Source organism: Brassica oleracea, chromosome C5 (assembly GCF_000695525.1).
Source record: "Brassica oleracea var. oleracea cultivar TO1000 chromosome C5, BOL, whole genome shotgun sequence".
NCBI classification, from domain to species: domain Eukaryota; kingdom Viridiplantae; phylum Streptophyta; class Magnoliopsida; order Brassicales; family Brassicaceae; genus Brassica; species Brassica oleracea.
Window position 1 is genome coordinate 16987397 of NC_027752.1, and position 16128 is coordinate 17003524.

Sequence of the window (16128 nt, forward strand, 5' to 3'; positions counted from 1 at the left end):
ATTTTAAGGAGGATAAAAAGACATCAAATCTCAATAATTTTAAAAGAAATGTCACTACCAAAAATTTACCAGACAATACAGAGGAGAGAACATCAATAAAATCTTTGCGATAAGTTGTTACTAGCAATTTTTATATGTAACTGTAGACGGTAGAAGTGACGAATCAGTTAAATTGAAAGATATGGAAGAGTCTAGAGAATGTAACCTCTATGAAGAATCCCCAGCTGTCTTTGCTTTGGTAACTCATAGTAAAAAACAAAGGGAAAGTTGAGGAGCTGAGCCCCCGCGCTGTGTTAAAAGATACATGTGTTGTTGTACTTTAAACTGTCGAGGTGGAGTCAAGTGGTTTGCTTAGTATAGTCATAGTGATTATCAGAACAGATGTATAAGAAGAAGAGAAGATGTCTACATTCATATTAATGCACATGTATAATGTTGAAATTCTATTTAAATGGAAATACAAATGAAGATAGCGAATGCGAAGAGGACGTATATCTCAATATTAACAGAAACATAAAATGGGATTAAATGTTGTATCATGGATTGGGAATGTGACATCAGACAAAGTAGGGTTGTTCACAAACTCCTCACCCAGAAACACCTTCAGTATTACAATCAATCACAAGTCAAGACCACAAACACAAGTAGTTCTTAAACTTGAAAAAATGAAGTTTTCTTACCAGTTGCCATTGGTGGGTGAGGAAGGAGCTGAGTCCTCTGGTGCACTGGAAGTAGCTTTTCTATTCGATTAAAGGTCTCTAACAATATGTCTGCTCTTTCATGCTTGGAAAGTATAAAAGCTCCAAAAAAACTCTTACCCCTGCGTTAGTAATAAATCTATTGATCAGGAACAGAAAAAAACAACAAATAATAAGGTTTTTGTATAAATTTCTGAAAATGAGACTATTACCATTGTTATCAACGAAATCAATTTTCCATCTTTAGGGTCACAAATATGTGCAAGAGCCAAATCAATTTGCCTTTGTATAGTCTTCTCAGTGGTTCTCATCAGATATAATAATTGGTTCAGTGCCTGAAAGAAGGGTTTGGCATTAGGGGACTAAAACCAAGGCTATACTTAACTAACAACCAGAAGGTCTAACAGAAATAGATTCTCACAGGCCCATGAATCTTGTTATCTAGCCTCTTCAATGTCCTCACCACACAATCCCTAGTCGGCTGTAGATAAAAGACTATAAATCAGAATTTGGAAACGTCATAGATTGGTTTTACAAACATAAGCAGTCAAAAACATACTTGAACGGTGAAGTTGTCATCTTGAAGCCTTTGGATACCTCCAGCCTTAATGAAATCTGCTAGATTTTCCTGTTAACAAAAATCTTGTTTAGGTACTCATGGTATGTATAGTTACTATAAGAAATAGCTGTATTCAAAATTATTCATTGTGAACTTAGTTTACCTCGTTATCTGCAAGGCCTAAGCAAATGCAATATTGTGTTGGAGAGATCCAGTATTCACATCAAGAAGATTTAGTAGTGAGATGATGCCTCCTCTTTGTCCGATGCCAGCTTGATTGTGTGTGTCCTGCAAAATTTAAAATATTGCATTGAGAATATACCAGCGTATTAAGATATGTTCCAAGCAAAAAAAGAATTGCAACTTTTGTTCTTATCACATAAAAGGTAGGTCTGATTTAATAATCATCCATAAAGAAGCAAATTCAGGAAGCAACAAAAACATTCACATGCTAATTCAAAAACACAAGTACCTGAGCCAATCGACCAAGAGCAAAAGCTGACATTTCCACGACCTGCTCATCTGATGACTGAAGCGTCTTAATCAATGGTGTAATGGCACCTCTCTGGGCAATGTGCACCTGCATTATCATTTTGTCAGTACAAGTGTTACATCCAAGTTACAATATTCTCGACGACATGCAATAATCTGGGTTTAAGAAAGCATTTGATAAGAATATTATTACCTCACGGCTCATGTTCTTAGTGTAATAAATCAAGAAAATGATCACGACCCATAGTAACACAAGAGTCAAGTTGCTCCATGTAGAAAAGTTAGAGATCTGCAGAGAAAAGATAAACAAAATTAAGAGGTTTTGAACATGCAATGACGCTAGTATCTATATTATTGACGAATATGCAGTGGAAAGATACCTTTTTAAATAAGGATCTCTTATATTTCCCAGAGCTGTCACACTCGAGACATTGACAACGAATGGTCCTTTGTTTCTTGGAGACAGCACGGCTTAACTTGACCATGGTGTAAGGCACCACTGGAATAGCCATGATCGTCAAAATGAAAATGGGAAACAATGCGCTGAGTTTTCAGGGATCCTGCAAGGAGAAGGGTCTGCTATAAATCTGACATCTAAAAACAGAATGAATTCATGATCTGAAGTTATACCAGGGCTGGATCTGAGGGTGTCCATTGAAATTAGGGGTTCTTCGTCACGGCGATCAACTACAATAGATCCCAACTAATCTAGGTAAGGTCTAAACCGACTCAAATTCTTTGCGACTTCTCCTCTGTTTGGATTTGTTTATCTAATCTGTTATCTTTTCATCCAGGAAGATCGAGCAGTGTGATTCCAATAAAACTCACCGCCTTTTTTTATGTTGCGGGAATCCCAGAAGCGGAGGAGACGGCCAACAATGAATTGAGTGGTACGACCAAGCCGGAGAGAGTCAAAGCTTGAGTAACTGGAGCAGCACAATTTTAGGAGAAGTAGAGGAAGCCATGAGTTTTTTTTAGTAGAAGAACTCCTGAGATATATAAACGACGTCGAAGATATAGAGACCTTTTTCGCTTTTAAAAAAAAAAATTTAAGTGGATCCCACTACCTGCCGACATGGACACCGTTAGATTCTGTCTCCACTTATGAAAGGTCAAGCCGACACAATAGGCATTGCGATGCGAAGAGCTTTACTTGGCGAAATAGAAGGAACATGTATTACACGTGCAAAATCTGAGAACATACCACATGACTATTCTAACATAGTCGGTATTCAAGAATCAGTACATGAAATTTTAATGAATTTGAACGAGATTGTATTAAAAAGTAATCTATATGGAACGCGCAACGCGCTTATTTGTGTCCAAGGTCCCGGATATATAACTGCTCGAGACATAGTTTTACCGCCCTCTGTGGAAATCGTTGATAATACACAGCATATAGCTACCTTAACGGAACCAATAAATTTGTGTATTGGATTAAAAATCGAGAGGAATCGCGGATATAGTTTAAAAATGTCAAATAACTTTGAAGACCGAAGTTATCCTATAGATGCTGTATTCATGCCTGTTCAAAATGCGAATCATAGTATTCATTCTTATGGGAATGGGAATCAAAAACAAGAGATTCTTTTTCTAGAAATATGGACAAATGGAAGTTTAACTCCTAAAGAAGCACTTCATGAAGCCTCCCGGAATTTGATTAATTTATTTATTCCTTTTCTACATGTAGAAGAAGAAACGTTCTATTTAGAGAACAATCAACATCAAGTTACTTTACCCCTTTTTCCTTTTCATAATAGATTAGTTAACCTAAGAAAAAAAAAAAAAGAACTAGCGTTTCAATATATTTTTATTGACCAATTAGAATTGCCTCCCAGAATCTATAATTGTCTCAAAAAGTCCAATATACATACATTATTGGATCTTTTGAATAACAGTCAAGAAGACCTTATCAAAATGGAACATTTTCACATAGAAGATGTAAAAAAGATATTAGACATTTTAGAAAAAAAATAAAAAAAGCATTAAAAAAAATTTGACTAAAAAGTCAATTTAAAATTGAAATGGATTTTAAACCTTCAACGTAATTTCGATTTTCCAGTCAAACCTATTTTACTTAATAAAATTAATTTAGATATGTATCTAGGGAGAATTCATTTTGAAATGACTACTCCCTAGATACCCACGCCTTTTATTTTACAATTGAATAAATTTAATTAAAAAAGACCTAAAGTTAGAGATTTATCAATTGGTAATGTTGCTCCAATACCTAACCACAGGGCCACCACGGTGCCAATCAAAAAGACGGTTGTTGCGACTGGACGACGAAATGGATTTTGGAACTTATTAACATTTTCCAAAAAGGGTACGGTTAATAATCCCGCCGGTACTGAAGCCATTAAAAGAACACCCAATAATTTGTTAGGCACTGTACCGGCGGGATTATTAACCGTACCCTTTTTGGAAAATGTTAATAAGTTCCAAAATCCATTTCGTCGTTCAGTCGCAACAACCGTCTTTTTGATTGGCACCGTGGTGGCCCTGTGGTTAGGTATTGGAGCAACATTACCAATTGATAAATCTCTAACTTTAGGTCTTTTTTAATTAAATTTATTCAATTGTAAAATAAAAGGCGTGGGTATCTAGGGAGTAGTCATTTCAAAATGAATTCTCCCTAGATACATATCTAAATTAATTTTATTAAGTAAAATAGGTTTGACTGGAAAATCGAAATTACGTTGAAGGTTTAAAATCCATTTCAATTTTAAATTGACTTTTTAGTCAAATTTTTTTTAATGCTTTTTTTATTTTTTTTCTAAAATGTCTAATATCTTTTTTACATCTTCTATGTGAAAATGTTCCATTTTGATAAGGTCTTCTTGACTGTTATTCAAAAGATCCAATAATGTATGTATATTGGATTTTTTGAGACAATTATAGATTCTGGGAGGCAATTCTAATTGGTCAATAAAAATATATTGAAACGCTAGTTTTTTTTTTTTTCTTAGGTTAACTAATCTATTATAAAAAGGAAAAAGGGGTAAAGTAACTTGATGTTGATTGTTCTCTAAATAGAACGTTTCTTCTTCTACATGTAGAAAAGGAATAAATAAATTGTGAAGATGAAGTATATATACGGAGAGTTGAGAAAGGAGTTACGAATCGGGACCATTAATGGTGATTAGAGGGTAGGAGGTGGAGAGATTGAGGTATATAAACGACGTCGAAGATATAGAGGCTTTTTTCGCTTTTAAACAGATTTTAATTTTTTTAATAAAAAAATTTAAGTGGGTCACACCACTTGCCGACGTGGACACCCTTAGAAGTGAACAAAAAGTGATATATTATAACATAGATTGGTTGAATTAATTAATTAAATAATTTTTTTTTTAAATAATAATTTTTAAATATTTGTGTTTTTAAGTAAAACTACTTACGAATTAAAAACTGAAGGAGTATATGTTACTGGATTGATTCGAAAGTCAGATAATTGATAAAATATTAACCCCTTAAAAAATTTCGAAGGCCAATGCGCGTGGATATTTTGTTTTGTCTGTTTTCATTGCCGCCGGCTGAGTGTGTACATAGATAATCGAGGTTTCACATGATACAAGAAAAAAAAAATGTAGAACACCATTTAATTCAGTTGAAACATGTAAAATTGAAAATTCAAAAAGGGTCCATTTTCATGGGAAAAAGGCTCGCAAGAAAGCATTTAACGATAGAAGACTAAGGAGAAGACGATGTCCTAGGATTAGGAATCGATGTTCAATGTCAAAATGTAATAAAGTGGTATATAGATGTGTTGGCAACTATTTGGAAATGTGATGTATTATGTGACCTATATATAACATCATTTGTCGTTTATTGACCAAAAACCAAAACGACAAGTGTTCACTTTGTACGTCGCTTTCAGTCTAATAATCTATCGGTTAACTTAGCTGTTCATGTACTGATTATCTTCTTTAATTAATCACATACAATTAAGCATAAGAATCATGTGGCTTCTTCTTATCCTCTAAATGTAATGTCAGCACATGTGGATTAATAATAATAATCCCATGAAAGTCAAATAAACCATTAAAACTAATTCTAGAAAGAAGAAGAAGAAGACAACCAAAACAATTAGGAAACCTATGAACCAAACATACACTTCATCGTTTAATTTTGTAAACCGGTTCAAAGTCGGTCGTGTAAGAGTCTATAAGCCATAAATGACTTCTCCGGTTTTACGTCAACACTGTATAATGACATTTAAGGTCTTCTCCGGTTTAGCTCAGCTTTGACCAAAACCCCCTCCGTGACGTCATCAACGCTGACAGTTTCAATCGTTCTCTTCTGCTCGGATTTCTCACTTTCAGAGAAATTTCAGACACAACAGACATATAAAACCAAAACAACCCCTGTCTCGCCTTTCTATGTGAATAAATGGAAAAGGCATCCGACAACAACAACAACTCCAAGAAACTCTCGAAGATGTTTCAAAAAGCGTTATCAATTGGTCACAGTGCGGCGCCGCCGTTTAATCCGGTTAGAGATTTCCGTCACCACCGTACGATTTCTACGGCGAGCAGAGGATACTTCTTCTCCAGTCCGATGACACCGTTGCTTCCAACGTCGGCTAGAGCTAGGAGAAGAACTAAGAGCAACGGCGTCGTCGTCGCCGAACCCACTTCGCCTAAAGTCTCTTGCATCGGTCAGATCAAACTCGCGAAGTCGAAATGTCCGGAGATGAAAAAAAGAGCACCTAAAAATCTCGAAACGTCGTCGTCTTCTCTTGTTAAAGAGGAAGGCAAAGGAAACTGGTCGATACTAAAACGTCTCTTTTCAACGGGGAGGAATCCTTTGAAAAAATCCAGCTCCACGGCCTCTGCCGCCGTCATCGAACATCCCGTCGTGGCGGTGGAAGCGGTTGCGGGGCCAACATTGGGTAATATGAAGAAGTTCGCGACCAGCAGGGAATCTCTTGGTGGGTTCGATTGGCGGGTCGAGATGAAACGTCAAGAAGAGGAATCTCGACCGGATCATTACACTCCCGACGACGAAGAGACGACGATTCCATTCTCTGTAAGTATGCCTCTGACTCAGCGGGAGGGTTTGAGTTTGTATCCAAGACAGAAGAGTGAAGTTAATTTGTGGGAGAGGAGAACCGTGGATCGACCAAAACCACTTCAAGTTAAAGCTACTTATTAATTTGTCTTCGTTACTTTTCTATGTATACTTGTTTTTTTTTTTGGTCTCTGAACTTGGTTTCTAGTTTTCTACGTATTAGGTCTGAATTTTTGTGGATATATTCAACAAACAAAATAATTATACTTGTGAATAGTTCAAAACGTTTTTTATTTTCGATCTAAACTATACATATATATCGAGTTTAAGAAGCGAAACATCGGCCTGTGTATTGCTTTAAGTACTTGTTATTAAATTACAACCAAGTTTTTTCATGTTTTAAAAAAAAACAAGCTTTTTCATTGAACTGGACTCTAGGTTTGCTAGCAAGAGGAATAAACTCCTTAGATATCGAAGATGATCACTAGATAATAATATTTATACTCTTACTCTTCAAATATACCATATTCTACTAACACTTTGGATTGGATCATACGCTATACTAGAACACCCGGCACACACACAAAAAAACCCCGAACCTTCTCAATATAGAGGCTATGGCTATGGATGAAAATCTTCTCTTATGAGTTCTCAGCTCACTTGGAGAAACGGAGGCAAAAAAGCTGACTAAGAGAACAACAACAACACGACTACGATCAAGAATTGCATGATAAGTGTGAAGCAAACACCAAGCCTCAGAACGTCTCCTTAGGTTGATATGAAGCTCACACACACAAGAACTTGATGAAGAGAAGAGATAAGAACATAACACTCTTGAGAAACAGAACACAGAACAGAGTAAAACAAGAAGAAAGCAAGACACTAACTTGATAACCCAGTTACACCCGTTAACGAGGGTGTTAGTCTGGGCCGGGAACTCTCTCCCATAATCCACTAGATCAGAGGTTACAAGAGAGTATTCAGACAACCTCACAAGCTACTCAACGGTTTCACTCTCTACCCCTTCCCAAAGAACAAAGATACAAGTTTATGCTGTGTAGTTTTGTTCTTACTTTCGGCTGCCCCTATCTCTGAACAATGTATCTATTTATATGTAAAGACAATGTGACCTAGATGCCTCTGTGATGTCGTTTTGATTCCATCACAAGCACGCTTCATGTACGGACCTCTTCATTGAACTCTGCCTTATCTTCTTGTTCAATAAACGACAAACAGCAGTTTGCTTTTGCTTTTATGAGCTGTGGCAAATGGCTAGTCCTTGTGGTCCTGCATAGAAAAAGTCATTTGGTCTTGTCCATGATACACACTTGCTTCCTTTCCACGTCTAAATCTTCTTCAGTCTTCATGATCTTCTTTACTAAGTCTCAACAATTCTCCACCTAGTAAAGACAATCAAAACACACATAGACAATGGAAGCTTGAGAGATAGAGTTATATAGGTGATCTAGTTAACATGATTCCCTTCCCAGTTTCAGAGTATATTACTCAGACTTGACCCTCAGTAAGTTCAAAGCTGTTTGAAACTTACTGACCGGCAAGACTTTTGTGAAGATGTCGGCTGGATTGTGCAGCGTAGATATCTTCAACACATTCACATGACCATGAGCAATGACTTGTCTGATCTTGTGAAACTTGGTGTCCACATGCTTGGTTCTTTCATGATGGACATTGTTCTTAGACAAGGCTATGGCGCTTTGAGAATCACAGAACACTTCAACTGCATTCTGTTCGTATCCAAACTACTTTAAGATACCCTTAAGCCACATGGCTTCTTTGACAGCTTCATTCAACGCCATATATTATGCCTCAGTGGTAGACAGAGGTACCACACTTTGAAGAGATGATTTCCAGCTGATAGTGTTTCCTCAAAGCGTGAAGACAACACCACTAATCGATCTTCTTCCATCCATATCAGCAGCATAATCTGAATCACAGTAGCCTCTGAGCACAAATTCTGAACCCTTCTTGTAGCAAAGCTTTTTTCCAGTGTACCACAAATGTATCTCAAGACCCACTTGACTCCCAACCAATGTTCCTTGATGGGATTTCCCATGAATCTACAAATAATACCAACTGGATACGCTAGATCAGGTCTTGTGCCGATCATAGAGTACATGATACTGCCTACTGCATTAGCATAAGGCACTGACTTCATGTATTCTCCTTCATCTTTTAACTGTTCCGGTGTAGCAGCACGCATCTTTAAGTGAGCACCCAAAGGCGTTATCACTTTGTTTGCATTGTCCATCTTGTACAGCTCTAGCACCTTTCTGAGATAGCTCTCCTGACCCATCCACAGCTTTCCTTCACTTCGATCTCTTCTGATCTCCATACCAAGAATCTTCTTGGCTTGCCCAAGATCTTTCATGTCAAATTTATCACTCAGCTTCTGTTTCAGTTCTGCAATAACACTATTGTCTTTAGCTGCAACCAACATATCATCTACATAGATGAGTAGATAAACCTTTGATCCGTCTTTATGTGTACACAACTGTCTCTGAGACTCTATGTGAATTCCAGATTTATGTTTGAAAGATCAGTATCCTCACTGAAGTAACCCTCCACATCAAACCGTCTTGGAGCTCTTACTTCTCTTCTTCCTCTGTCTCTGATGAGATGATAACTCTCCGGTGATTCAACAGCTTCTTGATTCTGACCCTGATATGGTTCATATGTCTGCTCCTGATGAGCCTGAGTATCTTCTTATGTAGCTTTTGTATCTTCATTCTGAGTATTCCCATCAGGTGTTGAGTCTCCCAGGGATCCTATCTCTTCCAAGAGATCTCCACCTGAACTTGCATCTCCAGTTCCCTCTGGATCAATGTTGAATATTATCTCTGAAGTTTCATACTGGCTACCTTGAATCTGTTTGCCTCGTTGAATCACATCTTTGTATACAACATTTTCTTGAAAAATCACATTCCTACTGATCATACATTTCCTTTCTTCTAGCAACCAAACTTTGTAACCTTTGACACATGGTGGATATCCCAGCATCACTCCTTTCTTGGCTCTTGGATTAAGCTTCCCATCATTAGAGTGCGCAAAGCACACACATCTAAATCTTCTCAAGTAACTGTAACCAGGGGATTTCCCTGACCATTTCTTGTCTGGAATCTCAAAGTTAATTCCAGAGGATGGTGTCTTGTTTATCAACGTTACAGCTGTTTGTGTTGCTTCAGCCCAAAATGATTGAGGTAGACCTGAGTCACTCAACATACTTCTCACCTTCTCCATTATGGTTCGGTTCATTCTCTCAGCAATGCCATTTTGCTGAGGAGTGTATGCGCATGTTCTATGCCTCACTATTCCCTTCTCTTTGCAGAAGTCATTGAATCTATTGTTGCAAAACTCAAGGCCATTGTCAGTTCTCAGTATCGTCACCTTCCTTTCAGCTTGGTTCTCAATCATGATACTCCATTCCACAAACGTGTCATATGCTTCATCTTTATGCTTCAAGAAGTACACCCACGTCTTCTTTGTATAGTCATCAATAAAATAGATGAAATATTGACACTTTCCAAAAGATAATTGTACACTTGGAGCACCCCATAAGTCTGAGTGAATGTAATCTAGTTGATCTTTAGTATCATGTGTTACCACTGAGAAACTACCTCTCTTAGCCCTGCCATACACACAGTCACACATCTCCATTACTGAGACCTTCTTTCTGTCTAGAAGACCTTTTCTGACCAGTAGATCAAGATTCTTCAGACTCATGTGACCCAGCCTTCTGTGCCATAAGACAGTGTCATCACTCTTCTTCTCTGTTGCATACATTTGACCAACCTCTGGTTTTCCTTGCAGTATGTAGAGCTTCTCGTGCCTCTTTCCTTTCATAAGAGTTTTGGTTCTATCTTTGACACTGAGAACCCCATTCTTTGACTCAAAACTGCATCCAAGTTCTTCCAATGTTCCCATAGATAGAAGATGTCTATCCATCTCAGGAATATACCTTACACAAGTCAGCAAGAACGTTGAGCCATCCTCATTTCTGATTCTGACATTACCAACTCCTTTCACCTTGGAAGTAGTCTTATTTCCCATGTGAACTGATCCTCCAACGTCTTCTCTTAGAGTCTCGAACCATTCTCTCTTATGTGTCATATGATAGCTACACCCACTGTCCATTACCCACTCATGTTCCAGATTTATGTCAGTTACTTCTGACACATATAACCCTGCAGCATCATTTTTGTTATCTTTCACAGTAGCAGCATCACCTCTACTGCTACTTCCTTGATGCTTGGACTTGTTCTGGAACTTATTCTTGTTTGGGCAAGTGTTCCTGAAGTGTCCTTCTTCTCCGCAAGTCCAACACACCTTCTTGCTCTTAGACTTTGGTCTTGACTTTGACTGTCTTGATGACCTGTCTTTGCTCTCTGGCCTTCCTCTTTGATCACCTCTATCTCTGACATACAAGCTCTCTGCTTGTCCTTTAGAACCACGTGAGTTTTAACCTGTCTCAAGTTCCTTAGCGTAGATGGCGGCAACAACTTCATCAAGCGTTAGTGTTGTTCTTCCTGAGCCATATCTCAGTGTGTCACGTAGTTGATCAAACTGTCTTGGTAGAGACATAAGCAGCAAGACAGCTTGGTCTTCATCAGAAACCATAACACCAATGTTCTCTAGATCTGTTATGAGATGTAGATATTCATCAATGTTGTGTTCTATCGACAAGCTTTCAGACATCTTGAAACCATAGAGTTTCTGCTTCAGGTAGAATCGATTTGGAATAGCCTTAGCAAGATAGAGCTGGTCCAGGGCTCTAATCATCCCAGCAGCTGTCTCTTCCTTCCTTATCTTCCTCAGAATTCTATCTGTAACACTCAAGATGATAGTACTTCTATCTTTCCCTCACTTTCTCAGCTAAAGCTTCCGCCTTTTCTTCAGTTTCTTTCTTGTCTTCACTCGTTTCTCCTGGATCTATGACCTTTCCTGTTGGCTTGCCAGATTCTTCCAAAGCTTTGCTCAAACCCTGAAGATCTATTTGAGCTAACAGTTTGTCTTTCCACAGTGTGTAATCTCCATGACCATCAAACTTGTCAATCTCCATTCTTGTCGACGACATGGTTCCTTATGACCGTTAGATCTTCAGGAACCTCCACCAGTTACCGTAACCTGGCTCTGATACCAATATGTGAAGCAAACACCAAGCCTCAGAACGTCTCCTTAGGTTGATAAGAAGCTCACACACACAAGAACTTGATGAAGAGAAGAGATAAGAACATAACACTCTTGAGAAACAGAACACATAACAGAGTAAAACAAGAAGAAAGTAAGGCACTAGCTTGATAACCCAATTACACCCGTTAACGAGGGTGTTAGTCTGGGCCGGGAACTGTCTCCCGGAATCCACTAGATCAGAGGTTACAAGAGAGTATTCATACAACCTCACAAGCCCCTTACAAAGATACTCAACGGTTTCACTCTCTACCCCTTCCCAAAGAACAAAGATACAAGTTTATGCTGTGTAGTTTTGTTCTTACTTTCAGCTGCCTCTATCTCTGAACAATGTATCTATTTATATGTAAAGACAATGTGACCTAGATGCCTCTGTGGTGCCATTTTGATTCCATCACAAGCACGTTTCATGTACAGACCTCTTCATTGAACTCTGCTTTATCTTCTTGTTCAATAAACGACAAACAGCAGTTTGTTTTTGCTTTTATGAGCTGTGGCAAACGGCTAGTCCTTGTGGTCCTGCATAGAGAAAGTCACGTGGTCTTGTCCATGATACACACTTGCTTCCTCTCCACGTCTAAATCTTCTTCAGTTTTCATGATCTTCTTTACTAAGTCTCAACAATAAGTTGGGGAAACATAAATGTTTTTTTTCCTGCTACAATATGGACACAATCATTGGCATAAGGAATCTTCTTATTGTCTCTCGCAATCAGGACTGGTCCTGAGATTTTGATTATCTTATAGGATTTAGTAAAGATTTTAATAATTTTTGGACCTAAATTTTTTTTTAATAAATTTTGGAGTCTATCTATATATAATTTTTTTGGTCTAGGACGAATGTTTTGTTAGGCTTCATCCAGGACCGGCCATGCTCGCAATTCATCCGTTTACTGGGTATACACTTGAAGCCTTTCCCAGTCAAATGGTTTTGATTACTGCCTTTTGTATTGGATAAGCTTCAATATTACTTGTGGAACAAGTTATTCCTAAAGGAATTTGGATAACTAATATAATTAGGATTAGGATAAAGGAATAGGATAGAGAAGGATTTCTATTGACTATATAAGTAGATCATCATGTGATGAATCCATAAGAAAGATAATAAGCTTATGTTTAGTTTTGACTTTTGAGTTAAGTTTCTAAACATAATAAAAGGAAGGACTCTTTTATACAAGCTGTTCGATATTGTTCTTGGCTACTTTACCTTGAAGAATATAGGTGAATCACGCTCAAACACCGTCTGTTCAAAAGCCAAGATTATCCAAGCTCGAAGTAGTGATCTTTATCTGAGCAAAAGGTTTTCTGAGAAAGTAGGGATGTTACTTAATAATTCAAAATAAATCTACTCTTTAGTTAAATCAAAATAACTTTGGGAATATTGAATGTTTATAATATGAACATGTTAGAACATGTAATAAGAGTTTCTACAGAGTATCTTGAAATATGTCAAATGAGTAACCCTTATCAGCATCTCTCTTATTTTTGCCATTTTTGAATTTTTCTTTAAATACTCATGAGGTATCTTGCATACATATGCTCTTAGGCTTTCATAAATTAGAAAACAAACTAAAAATATTACAAATGGCCCATTAGCCCAAGACACTAATGTTTGCCCATAACATTTAAACTTAAAACGTATTGGAAAACAATTGAGAGTTAGAGACCAAACAATTAACTGGAGGAAAAGGTGGGCCTGGCTTCTCCTCAAGTTGGAAAAATCGAGATCTTGCCACATAAGACCCGATAGATACTTAGATAAGAAGATAGTGACACCACGATCTATATCTACATTACATATCCCTCATGTCCTTTTCGACGTGAATCATCACGATCTGGAACTGGAATACGATCGCGACAAAGCTGTTTCTGTATATAAAAAATATATATTTGAGACACACGATATCACTTGGCCATAATCGAGCAAAAACAGAAGGGAAATGTCTTTTGTTAGATATATTTTCCTGTCACGTGACTCAGAAAGAATCACGTGAATTCTATTATTTTATTAAGGAAAAATAAAACGTATCGACAATTGAAATTATAATGTTCATAGCATCCGACCACGCGCGCCTCCACTCTTCGCAGTTACTTCCCAACAACACTAATGCCTTTGCGACAAACTGAAAACCAAAATACCTAATGAAGCTAATTTTGATTTCTTGTCGCGCCACGCACAATTCTCTTTTTTTAACTAAAATCTACTTCATATAAAAAATCAGACACTGACTCGCGCTAATCAACTACTATCACACGCTGTCCACATAAAGTACATTAGTTTACAAAAGTACCCTTCTAACAGTTATCAGTTCTACTCCACTTAAAAGTGCTATAATCCAGTGTGTCTCGTCGGCGCTAGGCCTCCGGCGCATTGTACGATACCCAGATTCACTTATTTTAGGCAAGAAAAAACAGTAATACCAAATTAAAATTAAAATCTAAAGGAGTACATTGACTGACCAGGCAAAATCAAAAATCCATAAGAAAAAAAATTAAAAACAAACTGAGATCGGGAAATGATTATCGTTTAAGACATAGCTTTACGGCAGAGAATCATATGCATCGGAGAGAAAATTTCAGTTTCGCCTCCTCTGGACAAGAAATCAGCAGTCTTAAACAACATCTCGTGAACATCGACGGTTCCCTTAGGCGCAACTCCAACAGCAGACAGAATCTGAACCACAATGTGGTTCCTCCAATAAGCGAGCCGACCCATCTTAAGCCTAGTCCACCACGGCTCAGCCGGTGGAGCCGCTAGATCCTTCTCCTTGACAACTTGGAAGCCAACTTTCTTGGCGGCCTCGGCTATATCCGAGTAAGCCCTAAGCCCAGGAAGCGCGTCACCCCTCTCGATGCCTTGGATGACCTCCACGTGTTCCTCATCCTCGGCGTTGAACTTATCAGTGGTGACCCACTCGTACGATACGTACAAAGATCCGGGTTTCAACACCCTGTAGATCTCGGCGTAGACTTCTTCCAGCTTCGGCGCGTGACACGTCGCTTCGATAGAGTACGCGCCGTCGAAGGTGTTATCATCGAAGGGCATCTGGAGGAAGTTACCACACACGACCTCGCAGAGCGCGTCGAGTCCTGCTTTTCTGTTGTGGTCACGCGCTCTCTTCACCTGGTACTCGTTGATCGTGATCCCCACCACGTTGGCTCGCGAGTGGGATGCAATCGCGCGCATCGGACCTCCGACGCCGCATCCGACATCGAGGATCTTTTGACCCGGTTTCACTTGGATCAGATCTACGGCCATCTCTTCGTGGAGGCGCGTGGCGTCGCGGTGGGATTTGCCTCGGATGGAAGGAGAGAAGTGGAAGGACTGTCCCCATCCCCACTCGTAGATGTCGGTGACGAGGTTGTAGAACGTGTCGACGAAGTCCGGGACTTTCTCGGCGGTTTCGATCTCTTTCGGACGGCGGAAGAACGACCAGTACTGTTTGTACTTGTCTTGAACTTTCTCGGCCGAGATGGACCCCCCCGATAGATCCAACGCTCGTTTTCCTTTTCGCTCCGCTGGTCCCAGGACGCACAGGAACCAGTAGATTCCGCCGGCTACGAGAGCTCCGGTGAAGAAGAATGCTACGCCGTCCATTTTTTTAAAGAGAGATAGAGAGGAGAGACGTTTTCGTTATTGCTGGTTGAGAGAAGTCATAAATAGATGAGAACATATATTTTTTTGTGAATGGACTCCCTTTATTTCGCATTTAAAGTTATTATTAATGAGAAGAAGCCTAATTTGTCCTTTGACTTGAAAAATCTAAAGATTCTTTTATTTTTTGTGAACGAGTATATCCAATGAAACAAAATATTTGAAGAAAAAAACGCTTAGTCAAATGAAAATTTACTTGCAAACTCCACGAAGTTTTCGTTAGTAATTTATGAGTAATTTATTAAAAGAAACAAAAAGTCATTCCGTTTTAGTAATTAATCTAAAGAAACAAAACTCTATTATTTAACCAAGCGTTCGTGACTTGATGTTAAAAGAGGTACAGTTGTACTGTCCGCCACCCGGATTCAAACCTTGGCTACAACGGATTTAACATCCCTTCCGTTGGAGCGCTGGATCTCCTACAGGGATAGTTAGGAACGTGGCTGCCCAGATACCAGAGTTACAAAAAAAAAAAAAAAAACAAAACTCTATTATGTACTGTTTAGGAAA

At 38.5% G+C, this 16128-nt stretch overlaps 2 protein-coding genes and 1 long non-coding RNA gene across 11 annotated transcripts in view; 1 reads left to right on the forward strand and 2 right to left on the reverse strand.

The window, feature by feature from the left end:
* LOC106296013 overlaps window positions 1-2712 on the reverse strand; it is a 7251-nt gene extending 4539 nt beyond the window's left edge. For 7 of the 9 annotated variants that reach the window (XR_001261106.1, XR_001261105.1, XR_001261108.1 and 4 more), the window contains exons 1-2: window positions 2380-2712; window positions 2171-2309 (exon numbers count right to left, since the gene is read on the reverse strand). This is a non-coding gene — a long non-coding RNA (uncharacterized LOC106296013). Of the gene's footprint in view, window positions 1-205; window positions 602-680; window positions 821-910; window positions 1034-1119; window positions 1180-1257; window positions 1327-1420; window positions 1546-1729; window positions 1838-1942; window positions 2039-2129; window positions 2310-2379 lie in introns of all 9 variants that reach the window. The other 2 variants (XR_001261110.1, XR_001261109.1) reach the window with 2 other exon arrangements.
* Window positions 2713-6079: 3367 nt separating this feature from the next.
* On the forward strand, window positions 6080-6934 carry LOC106294148 (uncharacterized protein At1g76070-like). The gene has a single exon (XM_013729749.1). The coding sequence runs from the start codon at window positions 6139-6141 to the stop codon at window positions 6901-6903; it is 765 nt and encodes a 254-aa protein (XP_013585203.1). The 5' UTR covers window positions 6080-6138; the 3' UTR covers window positions 6904-6934.
* Window positions 6935-14372: 7438 nt separating this feature from the next.
* On the reverse strand, window positions 14373-15644 carry LOC106294969 (24-methylenesterol C-methyltransferase 2). The gene has a single exon (XM_013730694.1). The coding sequence runs from the start codon at window positions 15559-15561 to the stop codon at window positions 14491-14493; it is 1071 nt and encodes a 356-aa protein (XP_013586148.1). The 5' UTR covers window positions 15562-15644; the 3' UTR covers window positions 14373-14490.
* Window positions 15645-16128: the final 484 nt, after the last annotated feature.

Bases quoted from the DNA above. Each gene is read 5' to 3' on its own strand.
- LOC106294148 (XM_013729749.1), top strand. From the start codon at position 6,139: ATGGAAAAGGCATCCGACAACAACAACAACTCCAAGAAACTCTCGAAG.
- LOC106294969 (XM_013730694.1), bottom strand. From the start codon at position 15,561: ATGGACGGCGTAGCATTCTTCTTCACCGGAGCTCTCGTAGCCGGCGGA.